At 41.9% G+C, this 16587-nt stretch overlaps 1 protein-coding gene across 1 annotated transcript in view; it reads left to right on the top strand.

Annotated features, from left to right (window-relative positions):
- Positions 1 to 16587, top strand: part of uhrf1bp1l (UHRF1 binding protein 1-like) — a 35956-nt gene that overhangs the window by 14144 nt on the left and 5225 nt on the right. The window contains 20 exon segments of the mRNA XM_038738852.1: positions 307 to 398; positions 2989 to 3178; positions 3269 to 3409; positions 3997 to 4164; positions 4764 to 4944; positions 5234 to 5317; positions 5899 to 6060; positions 6486 to 6601; positions 6703 to 6844; positions 7316 to 7509; positions 7612 to 7809; positions 7811 to 8359; positions 8702 to 8908; positions 8910 to 9128; positions 9130 to 9395; positions 10103 to 10186; positions 10866 to 11014; positions 11662 to 11819; positions 11935 to 12085; positions 13548 to 13589. Coding sequence (XP_038594780.1) covers positions 307 to 398; positions 2989 to 3178; positions 3269 to 3409; positions 3997 to 4164; positions 4764 to 4944; positions 5234 to 5317; positions 5899 to 6060; positions 6486 to 6601; positions 6703 to 6844; positions 7316 to 7509; positions 7612 to 7809; positions 7811 to 8359; positions 8702 to 8908; positions 8910 to 9128; positions 9130 to 9395; positions 10103 to 10186; positions 10866 to 11014; positions 11662 to 11819; positions 11935 to 12085; positions 13548 to 13589 — 3493 coding nt within the window.

Below are 16587 nucleotides of genomic sequence, written 5' to 3'. Positions count from 1 at the left end.
AGGCAAAGAAAAAATGTGTGCAAGTGAACAATATGTGGGCAGCTTCCACATCACCAGTAGCAAAGGCCTAAGGAGGCTGCAACAATGGTTGACTGACACACTTACAATGAGACTAAAATAAAAGAAGATTATGAACATTAAGACAAAACAGTAGTAAATGGGTTGGTGGAAATAAATTCCTGTGAATAATCATGTAAAAGAAATGCTTTGTGTTCCAGACTTGATAACAAAGATTACCAACAGCCAAGAAAATGACTTTATGAAGACATTGATTGGCATAAAGTTAAGCCTATGACTTGCTTGCAGAGCCTCGATAAAGTAGAGATGGAGATGAGAACCTGTGATGAGCCTCGTCCCCCCAATGGACCGTCTCCCATAGCGACAGCATCAGGACAAAGGTGAGCACTGAGGTTGTTTCTTTTGTACTTCCTGTAACGTCATTACAGTGGATAGAAAAAGTCTACACACCGCTGTTAAAATGCCAGGTTCTTATGATGTAAAATAATGAGACAAAGATAAATCATTTCAGAACTTTTTCCACCTTTTAATGTGAACAATTCAGTTGAAAAACAAATTGAAATCTTTGAGGGGGGAAAATGAAAAATAAAAATCCTCAAATAAACTTGTTGCATAAGTGTGCACACCCTTAGACTAATACTTTGTTGAAGCACCTTTTGATTTTATTACAGCAGTCAGTCTTTTTGGGTAGGAGTCTATTAGCATGGCACATCTTGACGTGGAAATATTTGCCCACTCTTCTTTGCAAAAGCGCTCCAAATCTGTCAGATTGCGAGGACATCGCCTATGCACAGCCCTCTTCAGATCACCCCACAGATGTTCAATTGGATTCAGGTCTGGGCTCTGGCTGGGCCATTCCAAAACATTAAACTTCTTCTGGTGAAGCCATGCTTATGTGGATTTGAATGTGTGCTTTGGGTCGTTGTCGTGCTGAAAGGTGAACTTCCTCTTCATCTTTCTAACCCGACGCCTGAAGGTTTTGTGCCAAAATTGCCTGGTATTTGAAACTGTTCATAATTCCCTCCACCCTGACTAAGGCCCTGGTTCCGCTGAAGAAAAACAGCCCCAAAGCATGATGCTGCCACCACCATGCTTCACTGTGGGTATGCTGTTCCTTGGGTGATTTGCAGTGTTGTTTTTGCACCAAACAAACTTTTTGGAATTATGGCCAAAAAGTTCTACCTTGGTTTCATCAGACCACAACACATTTTCCCACATGCTTTTGGGGGACTTGATGTTTGTTTTTGCAGACTTCAGCCGTGATTGGATGTTTTTCTTTGTAAGAAAAGGCTTCCGTCTTGCCACCCTACCCCCTAGCCCATTCATATGAAGTTGCAGTTCCTTTAATGTTGCTGTAGGCCTCCCTGACCAGTTTTCATTCCATCTTTTCATAAATTTTAGAGGGACGTCCAGTTCTTGGTAAAGTCACAGTTGTGCCATATTTCATCCACACTGTCTTCACTGTATTCCATGGTATATCTAATGCTTTGGAAATTCTTTTGTACCCGTCTCCTGACTTGCATCTTTCAACAATGAGATCTCTCTGATGCTTTGAAAAGCTCTCTGCAGACAATGGCTTTTGCTCAGAGATGCAACTAAGAAAATCCTACTAGAACAGCTGAACTTTATTTGTGATTAATCAGAGTCACTTTAAATGATGGCAGGTGTGTAATGACTTCTAGTTAACCTGAGTTTGAATGTGATTGGTTAATTCTGAACACAGCCACATCCCCAGTTATAAGAGGGTGTGCACACTTATGCAACCAGGTTATTGTAAGGTTTCTATTTTTCCCCCTCGAAGATTTCAGTTTGTTTTTCTGTTGAATTGTTCACATTATTGGTTACATTATTGGTTACATTAAAGGTGGAAAAAGTTCTGACATGATTTATCTTTGTCTCATTATTTTACATCATTAAGAACCTGGCATTTTAACAGGGGCGTGTAGACTTTTTCTATCTACTGTATGTGCATTTAGGAGCCTCCTTTCCTTGGCTGGAACATTAACATATCAACACATTCAATTTCAGTGAATTTGAATTTAACAGATTTAAATTTCATTCCTAGTAATCATCAAATATGCCTTTTTACGCTGCTCTGTGTTTCTTACAATCATGGGAAGAGTTTTGAACACTGAATTCACTGTATAGCACTGACTGACTCATTTTAAGATTTATTCAGTCAGATAAATGACATGTTAAGTACACAATGAACAGATTTTTAATAAGAAAGAAAAGCAAAACACTCAAAACTAAAATGTGTCAAAATTATGGTTCACTGTTAATATAACAGGGAACCCTTGTGTGTTTTGTGTCAGAGAACTATTTGAGCAAAGGCTAACAAGTAGGCCAATTCTACATTTGCACAGTAAGCGCAATTTATGTTTTTAATTTTTATGTCAAACTCCTTTTCTTCCTCACTCATTTGGGAATACTTTTACAAGTCAAGTCAGGTACTCACTATACTTTATAGAAACAATGTATGATACAGTAAACTTTATATATTGAATGAGGTACTCTCTCTCAGCTTCTCTGTTTATTCTCTTTTCAAAATAATTGTAACTCAATTATTTGCTCAACCCCTCAGCCTGTTTTTATTTTCCATTTAACTCTTTTAACCCTGATTGTACACTGCACTGTGACTTTTATTATTTTTTAATGTGTATTTTTTCTATTTCCCAGTTGCTTTTATGTAAAGCACTTTGAATTACCTTGTTGTTGAAATGTGCTATTCAAATAAACTTTGCCTTGCCTTATCTTCAAACTTATGTTCACATCGTGACGTATTGTAGGTTCAGTGTCATTTTGGAAGTATTTGAACTTGTAATTATCTTCAAACTAAATCTGTTCAGTCCGGCTTACATTGCAGACTAGTAATTACATATTGTACTCGCCATGTTGTAAAGCACTGCTTATCACCTTGTTTACCTAACGTTCTCTCCACCCATGTCCATCTGTTTGTCTCCCATGCAGTGAATATGGCTTTGCTGAGAAGGTGGTAGAGGGGATGTCACTGTCCATCAACTCCATCGTCATCAGGATCAGTGCCAAGGCCTTTAACGCCTCCTTTGAGCTCTCCCAGCTGCAGGTCTACAGCGTCAACACCAGCTGGAGTATCAGTGACCTGCGGTTCACCCGCATTCAGGACCCTCAGAGGGGAGAGGTCAGGATTTATTCATTCTTTTTATTCCAAAGTGTGTCACCCATAGTTGTTGGGGTTTTTTTTACGTACTCCCATGCTTGTTTGGTCCAGATCCTGACGTTCAAGGAGATCAGCTGGCAGATGATCCGTATCGAGGCTGATGCCATCCAGAGTGCTGAGCATGAGATGCTAAGCGCCCCCATTCGCCTCATCACCAACCAGTCCAAGATCCGAGTCACTCTCAAGAGACGGGTCAGTCGCAAAAACGGACACACATATGTCCTTTGAATAGATTCAAACATTCATTTTAGGAAATTTGATGTCTTGAAACCCAGACTGCTCTCAGCAACATCTTTAGTCCACTGTGAACAATAATCCCTCTGTGCGGCCTCACAGGCTGCCATAAGAAGCGCTTTATCAAATGGCTAGTGTGCATTTAAACCAAAAACACTACAGTGTTTTTTGGAGTTGTGGGGATTCAGTATAATGCAGATAAAGTGCATAACCACATTTGTTTCTTTAGGCTTTTACAGAACTGCTGAATAAAGCATTTATCTGAAGACACAAACTTATTCTCCCAAATATGCTGTCAGTGCAGTTATAGCATATAATGTTAAAATGGATATTCAGTTTGTGATTTACCTTTTTTAAAGTGTTGGACTGTCGGGGAAAAACAATTCACTTTAATTTAAGTGAATTTGCTTTATCCCTAATGGTCATAAATGAAGATGTCACAATAAGAGAAATTCCCTACGAGTGTCACGTTACATTCATGGGAACTCTCAGGCTACCACCAGCTGTATAATGCATGTTTATACCAACGGCTCTGCCTGCTACAGATTAAGGACTGTAACGTGGTGGCCTCCAAGCTGATTCTGATCCTGGACGACCTGCTCTGGGTGCTGACCGACTCCCAGCTCAAAGCCATGGTGCAGTATGCCAAGTCTCTCAGCGAGGCCATGGAGAAGTCTGCGCAGCAGAGGAAGAGCATGGCCACAGAAGACCAGGTGCACACATGACTGATCCACACAGATATCCACAAATGCAGTGACTTCATCCACGTCAATCTGTATAAATGTAGATTTCCCTCCCTCTTTCTGTCTCCCCCCTCTTCCCCCTCTCCCCTTTTCTGTGCCCTAATTCCTTCATGGTCTGATAGTTTGTCCTTGTGTCAACTGAAATCATCTCTGCCCCTCTGTGTCACTCCCCTGATGCCATATGGCGTCTATCTGCCTGCACCATCTTTGTCTCTCTGTGTTACTGTCACTCTCTTTCAGTCTGTTTTTTTTGCTTCTTAAACGCATACATGTGCAAAATGCACATACATCGATCCCCCCCACACAAATGCACACTCATCCACTCAGTGGTCAATGCCTTTTCTGTAGTTTAGTATGACACGCCATCTCCTGGAAGATTTAAGTATTGCGTGAATCAGCTTCAGTCTCTTTAAGCCAAAAATTAACACGAAAACAGATCTCATTGCCAGCAACAATATTTCAATACTTAATGCTGCAACAGGCTGAAAAACATAAGGACCGCAATCACAAGCATCAACAACACATCAGCATCTAAAACAACACTAATCATAGTATCTGCACTTCATCAGGAGTCATCAGCGCCCCCCTCGGCCCAGCAGGTGCGTACCCAGCAGGCGTCCACAGCAGCTGACCAGAGTGCATCCATGGCCAAGCTGTTCAGCGCCTACGACGTATGCGAAACATCTCACCACCTCCAGATCACGCACCTCGACCTGCACATATGTGACGACATCCACGCTAAGGACAAAGGTAGCACACACACACATTGCAGTGTACATTCACATGCACATACATGACATATACAAACAGTCGGGCACACAGAAGTCTTAAAAGGGCAGACCTTCTAACTGCATGTGCACAAGATGTTTTTCTTCAATGTGATGCGTAAAATGGTCTTTGACTCTTCACGAACACACACCCCTACTAAAGCTCTGGTCTCAGTCACCTTTTTTTCATATTTTTTGCCTATTAAAAAAATTTAAAGATTAGTGCACAAAAAAGCTTTGACTTGACTATTTTTCTTTCTTCCTCTTTTCAGTGATCAGTAAGAGAATAACGGGTGGAGCCATGCAGCTTTCCTTCAGTTCCATCACTCTTGACTACTACCCTTTCCACAGAGCAGGTATGAACCCTGCAGTGATAACAACATTATGTTACCATGAAGTCACTGCAACATGTTTACTACTGTGAAGTGCTTCTTGTTACCTTACTATAAACTCACTGCAATCCATCAGCAAGCCTGCAAGTTTTATTGCTGTTGAATCGCATTAAGCAGTTTTAAGATCAGAAGCTAGGATGGCTTCTCATAATGCCTAATTTTTTAAGTTTATTCTTTTTGTGCATTTTTGCTCAATTTAAAAAAAAAAAAAAAAAAATTCTTCTTAATATATTCTATAATCTTTTAGTGTCCCTCCATTTTCCCACCTACAACTTGTGCCAGTTTTCTTGGCAATGTACGAACACTGTAGTCATTGTAACAAAACATAGAAGCCTCGATTCGGCATCAAAGGATATGTTATAATAAATAATACCAAAAAGTACTAAGTACAGTGAAATAAAAAGACAGAACGAAATGATAAAATACTTGTATGAACATGTGCACGATAAATAAACACTTTGGATGATGTTCACTACCAAATCAAGAGTCACATTTAACAGATGATGGATGCACAACTACCCGTACCAATTTCCTTTCCTCTCCAGGTGACAGTTGTGCCCACTGGATGCACTACAGCGAGGCCACCAAGACCAGAGAGGGCTGGGCACGGAGTCTGCTCGATGAGTTCAAGGTCAACGTGGAGATGTTAAAGACTACAGTTCGAGACAAGCAAGGCCCGGCCCCTGCCCAAAGTTCCCCACAACATGGTAAACACACACACACCTAGACACATATTAAATGTTTCAAAACTTGTTCAGGATGTACGCTTTTGTTGTATGTTCTGGTGCACGCTCACAACACATCAATCCCTGTGGGTTTTCTGTCCTCCAGTGTCCCTTAGGGACGATGTGTATGGGCCTCTAGGAAGTCAGGAGAGAGCAGGAGTAGGGCTTAGGGAGGCAGATGGAGAACTCCTAGAGTGGAGCTCATACACACAACCTCCGGCCCAGTGCTGCTGGTGCCTAGAGCCAGGTACTGCGGTGTGTGTGCGCACAGCATGGTGCGGTGATACACACCTTTTGCAAGGGACAGAGGTTTCTAGTTGGAGAACTGAGTGGTTGCTCTGTTTGTCTCCCTCTTTCATTTTTGTTTCTCTTTCTCTATCCTCCCATCTCTCTTTCTTTCTCGCCAGGTAAGATAAACACCTCCTCCAGCGCTTCCTTCAGTCCTCCTCCCACTCAAAGCCCCAAGACCCAGCTCATGTCCAGCTCAGTTGTTCTCAGGATGGCTGACTTCAGCATCTACCAGGTCACTACAAACACACTGTGGTTCACAAACCTTCACATATGGACTCACTGATACATCTTGACTGCTGACCTTGAGTGATAGTTTCTTTTTCCATATTGCAGGTGTCTACAGCAGACCAGCGTCGCTCCAGCCCCAAGACCATGATCTCCTGCAATAAGAAGTCCTTGTACCTTCCCCCAGAGATGCCAGCCATTCATGTCGAGTTCACGGAGTATTACTTCCCTGATGGAAGAGACTACCCCAGTAAGGCTTCTGTGTTTTAACACTCAAGCTATATTTACTGTCAATTCAAGAGAGTTGCATCTCAGTTTAGAAACATTACTCTTTATTTGTAGGTCATGAGCTTGTGTAAGTTGCTGTTTTGGCGGTGACTTGCTATCTCTCACATCCCTTTTGGATCTGGGGAAGTCAATGATTGCAGTGTGCCTGAGGGAACATTCATTTTCTGAATTACGCCCGGTGCTCTGAATGAGGAATCACCCAATTAATTCATGTTTTTCTATTTCTCACAAATTGACTGCATTTGGATACATTATACAAACAGGGCCTTTTGTTATTTGGCTAATTAATTCATCATCAGGACAATAAAGTGAAAAAAAGACTTGTTCTTTCTTGTCTTTCCTCTCTTTGTGATTTCTCTAATGTCTCCTTCTCCCCTCCCTGTGACTAAAGAAAGTGGTATAACATCATGTCTCTTCCTCCCCGCTCCTCTAGTCCCCTGTCCTAACCTGTACGTTCAGCTGAACGCCCTGCAGCTGGTTCTGGATCCTCGCAGCCTGGTGTGGATCAATCTTTTCACCCTCGACCTCAGGCAGAGCCTGGAGCAGTTCATGGAGATCTACAAGCTCAGCGACTCACAGAAACCCGACGAGCATGTTGACATCAAGGTTGACGGCCTAATGCTCAAGGTGAGGTGAAATGCACAAAGGTGGACACATGACTTTTTATTCAGGTTTATGGTGTGGAATGTATTCTCTGGTATTTATGTTGGTTTTGTGCCTCTCCATTAGCTGGTGATTCCCACGGATCGGGACACCACCTGTCCCCCTGATCTGCCTCGCTCCATCTCAGTGCAGACCTCAGAAATGGTGGCCACGAACACCAGGCACCCGGCTAACTGCACCCGCTCCCACCTTGAGGCCTTGCTGCAGGCCTTTGAAGAGGAACCCTTCTTCTCTCCCTCTTTCTCCTCATTCCCTCGCTCCTCCCTCCTCCTTACCCCTCCTCCATCCTGTCTTCCAGCGCCACGCTCACGAACAAGACACCAAGCTCCATGACATCTACCGGGGCCTGGTGGTGCCGACGATGGGCACAGATGCCCTCAAGATGCCAGCTGCCACTGACTTCTGGGCGTTGCACTTTGCCCAGTTCTGGGTGGACTATGAAGGCACCCGTGGAGGCAAAGGGCGGCCGCAGCCTTTTGTGGACTCCTTCCCTTTGACTGTGTGGGCGTGTCAGCCTGCAAAGATTGTCCATCACCAGGAGAGGCTCAGGTGTGCTGCTGGATCAGTTTTGTCCAGGAGCACATCTGGAGAGGCTGTTGCACGTCTGCAGAGAAAACGTTTACTAAAGGAGTATTACAGTACTGATGGTGCACCGACATCATCTCACAGCAACAATGCAACACTGCCACCCAGTAATGGACTCCATAAACCCCCCTCATTAGATAGCCTGTCTTCCTCTTCCTCTTTGTCATCATCAAGTAAAGATGGAGATGTGCATATATTGGTGCAAGTGCAGAAGCAGTTAAGTGCTCAGGTATGTTTGTCATTCTTATATATTTTTTTAATACTGCACAATACGTGGAATTTACAATTTGACAATGGCTCCATGTTCTTCTGTTCATTTGGGAGTCTGTCATGGGGGATATTTTGGTTATTGCTCAGCGTCTTAGTTCAGTATGTTAGCATGCTAATAAGCACTTAATGCAAAGTTTTCTGGCAATTGGTGTTAAAGATGTTAAGATACTTCAGTCTGAGCCATGCCACCAACATGGCTAAACATTTGTAATCTTTATTAATCACAAAAAAGCCAAGCCATCACAACAGTAATTCATCACCCTACAGTTTAATAACCACTTTGGGGTGTGTGTGTGTCCAGGTGAGCCACCGGCACTATGTGTTTCTGATGCATCTTCAGCGCAGCATCAAAGCCCTGCAGCAGACACTACAGAAGGATCTGGAGGAGATGGGCTCCAAAAAAGACCGCAAAGATCCTTCTCAGCCTCCTGCAGACCACCAGCCCTTCACTGTGTGCCTGGGCCTCCTGCTGAAAAGCGCAGAGGTGTCCCTGCTCCTGAAGCCCGTCCCCCCAGCCTGAGGGTTCAGGATCTCCTCTAGGGTCCGAGCTCTCCCCCTCAGAGAGCCGAGGAACTCTGGAGCCGGGGAGTGACGCAGGAGAGGGGATTGAGAAGGGGAGTGACGGAGCTGGATCTGGGTCTGAAGGAGGAGCAGCCAAAGGGGCATGCACTGTAGACCAGCTGTTATGTGGGGAACGCTTGGAGGGCGGAGCCACACATGGTCCCGCAACCTCTTGTCCCAACTTCAACTACACGTCCTGACTCAAATCACAAAGCCTCACTGGAGGAGAGGACTTTAGCTAAAACCCCTGGGAGGTGGAGTTCAGATGAAGTGGGCGAGGTGGCAGTGGATGGGTTGGCTGGGGGCGAAGAAGTGGCAGCTGGACTAGACTCTAAAACCCAGACGAGTGACCCCCTGTCCGACCCACTTAGGAGCAAAGACTGGAGTGACAAAGACACAACTGTAGCCGGCAAGATGCCTCAGTCAGTATCCAGGTATTTTCTTGATTACACAAAAAGACCAAAGACCATCCCATTACCACTGAGATATGATAGGGCTGAATTAATTTTACACTGTTAAACTAAATTGAGTTAAGTTACTCCTATACAAAAGGCATCAACAAATTTATTCAATCAGAAAACTGTATCAAAAAAGTTTTATATGTTCCTTCAAAAAATGTTTATACATTCTTTTTGCTTTCCCGAAGTTTCAGGCTGGTGATATAATATAGAAGATAGATACAAGCCGCAGATCCTCTTATTTAGGAAGATGCGATTGGCAAATATTTAGTGACTGGCAACTATTTTGCTTAATGAAACAGATTAAATTATTAAAAATTGTTGCTGTGTAATTTATTTCGATTGACTGTTTCAGCTCTACGTGAGTCTTTCTCTCTCTAATTGAATCTGTCTGTTCCTGAACACAAGAGCAGTGTTTCGAACTCCCACATGAGTGTGTGTGTGTGTGTTTGAGTGTTTGAATGAACGTTCACTCGTCTGATTTCATGTGTCTCGAGAATGTTGGCTGGCCTCAAGCTGCCTTGCCTTTCTCTGTTCTCATCTACTGTCTGTCAGCTCATCATATTCTTGTCATTTCTCATCTCATTCACTTGCTTTCTGCCTCTTGACCTTTACTTTGACCCATGCGAGATGTGTGCTTGTGTGTGTGTGTGTGTGTGTGTGTGTGTTTTCTCTCTACCAAGGAAAGGAAGTTTGTCTGTGGTTTCTGATCTCCTCAGCTCCTCAAACTCCAGCAGATCCACCTCCCTTTATTCCATGTCCAACATGTAAGACACTGGATCTGTGACTAGCTCTATTAATGAGTGTGTGTGTGTGAGTGTGTCCTTGTTCTTGTGATCCTTGGATGAATACAAATCAGTGCAAACGTTTGTATGTGAATCCTCTGTGGGCATGCATTTGCATGTGTGCATGCCACGCTGGTCCTTGTCTATGTGTGTTAAATGAATCCTGTGTTTGGTGTCTACCTATTGATTCGTGGATGATGGCAGGGATGAAAAACGAAGCTCCTTGTTTGTGACAATTTTTTATAATATTATTTATACTTTTCTACTCATTTTTTTCAGCCTTGTGTTATCAGTCTTTTGGGATTTTGTCCGTTGTGATTTTTCTTTAGATTGTTTCTGGCGCTTGGGAAGATAGCACACTTGGTTCTTACATGACCTTAAACAACACCACACAAAGGAATGAAGCAATATTTAATTCATGACTTGTCGAGTAAGCCCTGTCAAGCTCTCTGACAGTGTAGTGGTGTTGGACCAAAATCAGATATGGTGGAATAAAAGCCCTGGACCTGTTTTTTTTCTCCTCTTTTCTTGTCTCTTTAAATCAGTCAGTTATAAATCAGTAATTCAAAATCAATGGTGGTTACACAATAAGATTTGTAAAAAGTGAAAGTATTTGTCTAACGTGTTCTTCTCCATGTGACTCCATGTGTGTTTGTTGTAGCGGTCGTCTGATGCGGGACCGCTCCCAGTCCAGTTTCTCTGTGTCCTATAAGAACATGAAGAAGAGCCCGTCCCTGCAGTCGCTGGACAACATCTCCATAGACAGCTACTTGATGGAGGACGGTGACAATTACAGTCTGCTGGAGAGAGGTGAAGCAAAAACACATGCATTATTTAAACACTAATGTAAAGTAATAGTCTTTTTTTTCTTTAATCCAAAGATAGATAAACTCAAATTAATTATGTTATTTATTGTGTCATGCACATGAATACAAGTTTCCAGCTTACATGGACACCAAGAATACAAATGCAGTGTTGGAAAATATGTCAGACAAGAACATGGTGTTTTCCCAGATAATATTACATTGCAAATTTTCTGTCCACACAAGCTTTAATAACATATTTATAACAAAAGATTCTCTTTCTTAAATGCAACTGAAGGAAATGGACTCACCTTAATGACGTAACAAACAAAGTATTTTCTCTTTAGTGAAACCATTTAATCTGCCCGTTTCAATCACAAATAGTACCTTCAGTATTTTTTAAGCACCAGTGTTTGTCAGAGTCCCTGTTCTGTAGCTTATGGTGACCTCTGACCTCATTGTGTTAGTAGGGGTTGATACAAAATAATTTTTTTAATTATTTACTGGTATGCAACTGATTCAACCAGAAGGTGGCAGCATTGTTCTGACATTTCAGTAACAGATACAGTGAAAGCTTCTTCACTCTTAAAGATAAAGCCAAATGTGTATCTTGTTTGTCTACATCATATTTGTGTGTCTTTACGTTCGGTACAGATGATGTGTCCATCTCAGGCTTCAAGGATGCCATCAGCGAACAGAGTGCCACTGAGAGTGCCACAGAGGCAGTGATTGGTCAGGAGCAGGAAGGAGGCGTGTCCCCCGACACAGTCAGTGCTACCTCTCAGAGCACCGATGATCCCACCAAAGATATAGTAATTAAAATTTTTAATTTAATTTAATTAAAATTAAATTTAAACCAAAGTAAAAAAAAAATTGCAGTTGATGCAATATTTTAATTTTCCTGACTCGTTTGTTCCTTTCTTTCAGGTGTCTGTGCTGGTGTTGAAGGTGCAGTCGGTGTGTGTGAGCATGGAGGCGGTGGGCGAGAGCACGGCCGTGGCCCTGGAGGTGGGCCAGGTCACACCCAGCCAGCTGGGCAACGTCAGCCATAGACAGTACCTCAGCAACCGCAGCTTGGGTAAGAAGAAGTCTGCATACATGTTTCATTGTATTCTGCGACTGAGCATGAGATATGGTGATTTTTATTTGAACTCTAATATGATGCATTGTAGTTAAAACAGCTCCTATTTTAAATTGTGAGCTGATTGATTACATAAAACCAATCCGCCAAAATAGGCTGCAGCCTATTTCTTAGGTTCAAACTAATGCTGAAGATGAAAGTGAAGGGGCACTTGTCAAGATTTAAACACACAAGTAGGACAGCTACCAAACAAGAAAGAGCAGCATGGGAAGTGTGTGTGTGTGTGTGTGTGTGTGTGTGTGTGTGTTTAGAGTAAATACAGCCACGTAACTGACTTTTTCCTTTTGTAGATTATTTTTAGATGATCTTTTATGGTATTTTGCCTTATTTGACAGTGGAGAGTGAGAGGAAACACACAGAGTGAGGAAGCAGATGTGATAAAGGTCCTAGAACAGACCTGAAGCTGTGTTGTTGGGTTTAAACCACCAGGATGCTCTTTAACCGGCCCCTCTGACTCTTGTATTTTGCTTGTTAACATTTTAACACAAGACAGATACAAGGACTGACCACGGCAACGTCGGGATATGCCCGTTTCACCCATGACAGGAGCGGGAAGCTGGTAGACCGTACTAATTGACAGATAAAGAAAACTAACTGACAATTGTTTTGACAGGCGTTTTAAATGCCAAACATTTAATAGGTCCATGTTCTCTAACGTAAGAATTATTTGTTGTTATTTGTTTATTATTACTCTTTTTGGTTTTACGTTATAGTCAATTGAATATTTTGAACTGTTGGATGGACAAAGCAGAAAATTTTATATTGTGATGTTAAGAAACACTTTTCAGATAACTTTAGAAAATAATCAGCAGATTCATCTAGCCCTTTCATGGATGAATTATTGAAAACATTATGTAGATTTTTTTTAAAGATTCTTTTTTATTACTCAAAATTGTGCTAAAATTGAAATCTGTTTACATTTTTTATTAGAAGTTCTGATTTATTTTTAAATTATTTAACTGTCCATGTATGTGAACACCATGCAACAAAGGCATAAAATGCCACACCTAACAATATGGAAAATTCAGTTTTTTATGTCATGTTCTACTATGTATTTAAGCTCAATAGTTGAAAATTAACAATAAAACACATATTTTAGGAACAAATGGAGGCAAGACACTCAAAGTGGTATTCATAACTGTAGTTTTTGACTACTGACACTGTCTTCAAGTGGCTTGGAGAACAATAACCATGATATATTAACCCAAAATGGAGTTAAAATAACTGTCCACAAATGTGGACACCAGGCATGAGAAGGCTAGAATAGAAATAACTGTTAGTTGCAGCTTTAGTCTGTCCTAGTCTGGATTAAATCTTTTATAGTTTCAGGTTTCACACACGTTTACACACTAACACAGCCACCCCCTTCTTTTCTTTACCTTGCCGTAACTTCCCACAGGTATGGTGAGTTCAGTACCAATGCCTGCTCAAAGCAGCCAAGGTAACTGCTGTGTCTTAATTCATTATTTGTTATGTAACATGCATGCTTGACTCTGTGTATGCGCACGGGCGCAGATTTTCTTCCAGTTTGTTTTCTGTCAAATCTCATTTCCAGCCTCAGGACTTTTGCTCGACGGCATGCACCACTGATGCATATAGATACAGTGTGTTGCAATGCAAGTGGTCGCATGAAGTGTGTTTGACTGCTTCTGCAGCAGCTGATGTTTATGTGACATTGAGATCTCTTTCCTCCAATGTTTGTGTGTGTGTGTTGCACTTAAGAGAGGTTAAATTTGACAGTAATGGAGTGAGTGGTCCCATTATTTGCAACATTAGGCCCACAGCCTTAAATTGTGTGTGCGCTTGTCAGCCGGATTCAAATTAACTCCAGCTATTTGTGCAGACTGGTGTTAACCCATGATCTTCTCATTCTCTTCTCCACCTAATTTGCTCTCTCTCTGTCCCCCCCACCCCTTTCTCCCCCACCCCTTTCTCCCCCACCTTCCTCATCTCTCCACTGCAGCAGACTTTGCAGTTTCAGTCCAGTGATTCAGGCAATGAGAGAAACGCCAGCTTTACCCCTCGCTACCTCTCCTCCTCTTCCCCCTATCTCACAAGAGCAATCCCTCTTTTCTTTCTCTTTTCCCTCTACCTTTTCCTTCTTTACTCTTCCCTGGAGCTCCTACTCCATCTTTCTACTAATCCTCTGTCATTTAACCCCCCCCTACTCCTTCCCTTCCCTTCCCTTCATCTTTCTCCCTCTCTGGGGCCATTTTTTGTCTTCCCTCCCTGTCTTATCACAGTCACTCAGTCCTTGGCTGTTGGCTGCCTCCCCCTGTTTCTCCTCTTCTCTCTCCTCACCCACTCCCATCTCTACTTTTTCTCTCTCCATTCGTCTCGACCCTAACCGCCCAGGATTGAGAGAGAATATGTCATTTTATCTGAGAAAAGCTGAGAGCATTGTGTGTGTGTGTGTGTGTGTGTGTGTGAAAATGTTTTTGCTGGTTCTCTCAAATTGCTTTATGGTATTAACCCTTTCCTGACTTTCCCTTCAGAGAGCATATTAAATGGATGTGACGCACTTCTCACTGTCATAATGAAAAGATTTATTTCTTTAAGTGGCCATTTTCATGCCTTGCTGAGTGTTCCTATTGCATCTCGTGGTGCCTGTAATTGTGTGCTTGCCAGCTGAATTTGTGTGTGAAGTTTGTGTGAAAGGAGGTTTAACAGGTTTTAACACCCCCCAACCTTGACTCTTTTTTTGGGGTTTTTTTCTCCCAATAAACAGGAATCAGATAATCACATTTTGTGGTACTAGGAGTCCAAATCATGTCATTCAAGGGTGAAACACTTAAAGGGTAACTTAGGTGTTATTCAACCTGGACGTTATTTTCCTATGTTTCTTTGTGAATGTGACTAATTGGGACAAAACTTTCCCTGCATATAATTAAGATCCCTAAGTAAGATCCTTTTTGTTTAACTAGAAAAAGGGAGAGAGCCACCGGACTCCATTCATAAAAAACAGTAGTTTGACATCACAGAACACTTTTGTTCTGGTCTACCGCTGCCACGGTCGGTTATTGTGTGAATTTATTGTTTTTGTGTGTTTGAGTTATTGTGTAACTGTGGTGTTTTAAAGGGTTAAAACACCACAGTCACAGAATAACACAAATTAACCAATCGAGGCAGTGGTAGACCAGAGAGGTAAAATTACTATTTTTGTCAAGGGAGTTTCTGGTTAAAGAAAAGTATCTTACTGTTTAATAAAAGGGGTGTCTCTGTAGGGATCCTTTCCATATTGTTGTCAGACACTTGTAATAACAATCTGAGCCTGTCCTGCTGCTGCCGGCTGCAGTACGCTTGCTCAATACAGGTTGAAAAATTCCGAAGTTACCCTTTAATGTTGTAGCACACCATTAAAACTTTCACAGTTTTCAGCACCTCATAGATTTTTGCAGAGTGTCTAATTCATGAAAGGAAGGAATAAAATATTTAGTGGTTAAAACTTCACTTTGAATCTTCAGTTCCCACCGAACCCCTAGTCCTCGGAAATACTTCAACAACACTACAGTGAAGAGCCCATGGGATTGTACAAAATCTCGTCTCCTTCAGCCCACCCTTTTCTTAATTCCTTCCTGCGTCTCACTTTGCTTTTTCTTTGTTTCCAACTTTGTCCCTCCTCTGATATTCTGCTTCCTCTGTCTTTTCCTTCATTGTACCTCTTACCTCACCCTCCTTTAAACCTGGCATTAACATGCACCCTTTTTTAGTTTTTAGAGTGGGCAGAGTTACATAAAATCAGTGTAGTAATGCATCTTTGTGGGCAACTGGAAGTACACTTTAAAGTCACAGTGAAACGGCAGTAAAACTATCTTAAGCTTCCATAACGTTACGCGTTTCATAGCGAAACTTAATATTGTGGGTATACATACAAGAGAAATTATGAAATCCTTCAAATATGATTGGATCGGTCCAAGTGGGTGCGGCTTAGCAGATGTGATGCAATATGGAGCTGCAGAGGACTCATGGCCTCCACCCACACCTCCCTTGCTGTCAGCTCATGAGGCTAGATGTGTTGGATCAGGAGGAGGAAGATGAAGGAGATTGAATAAATTAGAAGTCACCATCGCTCATTTTGAACTTTTTTGAAGTTTTATTTATATGATCAAAGGACCCAAATCACATTTGATTAGATACATTATGTACATGCCCTCCAGTGTGGAAGTGTTCCTCCTGAGTCAACAAAAATATTTTAATGTTGAGAAAAAGAATGAAATGGAAAATGGGGATTTGATACCAACGTACTTTCACATATTGGTCATAAAACAAGCCGAACAATAATGGATTTCTGAGGCCAATACTGACATCAACATTTAGAAGTTTAAAAAGATGAGATAACAATATATTGGCTGATAGTCACACATAAGATAGCCAGTGTTTATACGCATTTCTTAGATTTGTTCCATTTTCTCACAAATTGTGACTAAGATAAGTGCTGA

This window comes from Micropterus salmoides, unplaced genomic scaffold (genome assembly GCF_014851395.1).
Source record: "Micropterus salmoides isolate LMB-PRFRI ecotype aquatic unplaced genomic scaffold, ASM1485139v1 Ms_hic_scaffold_23, whole genome shotgun sequence".
Classification (NCBI taxonomy): Eukaryota; Metazoa; Chordata; class Actinopteri; order Centrarchiformes; family Centrarchidae; genus Micropterus; species Micropterus salmoides.
This window is presented reverse-complemented; position numbering and strand designations above follow the sequence as displayed.